The sequence below is a fragment of the Myotis brandtii genome, unplaced genomic scaffold (assembly GCF_000412655.1).
Source record: "Myotis brandtii unplaced genomic scaffold, ASM41265v1 scaffold130, whole genome shotgun sequence".
Taxonomy (NCBI): Eukaryota; Metazoa; Chordata; class Mammalia; order Chiroptera; family Vespertilionidae; genus Myotis; species Myotis brandtii.
The window spans coordinates 389077-389465 of record NW_005354596.1 but is presented as its reverse complement, the minus strand read 5'-3'; the positions used below and the strand labels follow the sequence as shown (position 1 = coordinate 389465).

At 65.6% G+C, this 389-nt stretch overlaps 1 protein-coding gene across 1 annotated transcript in view; it reads right to left on the bottom strand.

The window, feature by feature from the left end:
* SLC44A4 (solute carrier family 44, member 4) overlaps positions 1–389 on the bottom strand; it is a 10240-nt gene that overhangs the window by 1128 nt on the left and 8723 nt on the right. Inside the window, exons 16-17 of the mRNA XM_014534510.1 lie at positions 244–338; positions 8–135 (exon numbers count right to left, since the gene is read on the bottom strand). Of these exons, the coding sequence (XP_014389996.1) occupies positions 8–135; positions 244–338 (223 nt within the window). The remainder of the gene's footprint in view (positions 1–7; positions 136–243; positions 339–389) is intronic.

The window sequence follows — 389 nt, the reverse complement described above, 5'->3', positions numbered from 1 at the left end:
CAGGAGCCGGGCCTGCGTGCACTGGGCTCACCATGATGTACGCGTTGCGGTTCAGGAACTTGATGAACTTCTCCAGGCACCAGAGGCAGCACTTGAAGCAGCACATGATGCAGCGGGCCACGGGGTTCTGGGCGACTGGGGGCCAGCGACTCGGGTGTCAGGACCCGGACACAGGGCCTGAGAGCCTCTCCCCAGGGACCCAGCTGCTCAGCCGGGCCTCCCCAGCCCCTGACCTCTGCTCACCTCTCAGCTTGTGGTCAATGTACTCCAAGATGACCCGCGCTATCTGCACCAGGGTCAGGATGAGGGCCCCAAAGGCCAGCGACCCGATGTGGTAACTGCCCAGGGAGGAGGCAGTCAGAGGCGGCCGGGACCCCTGGACTCCCGGG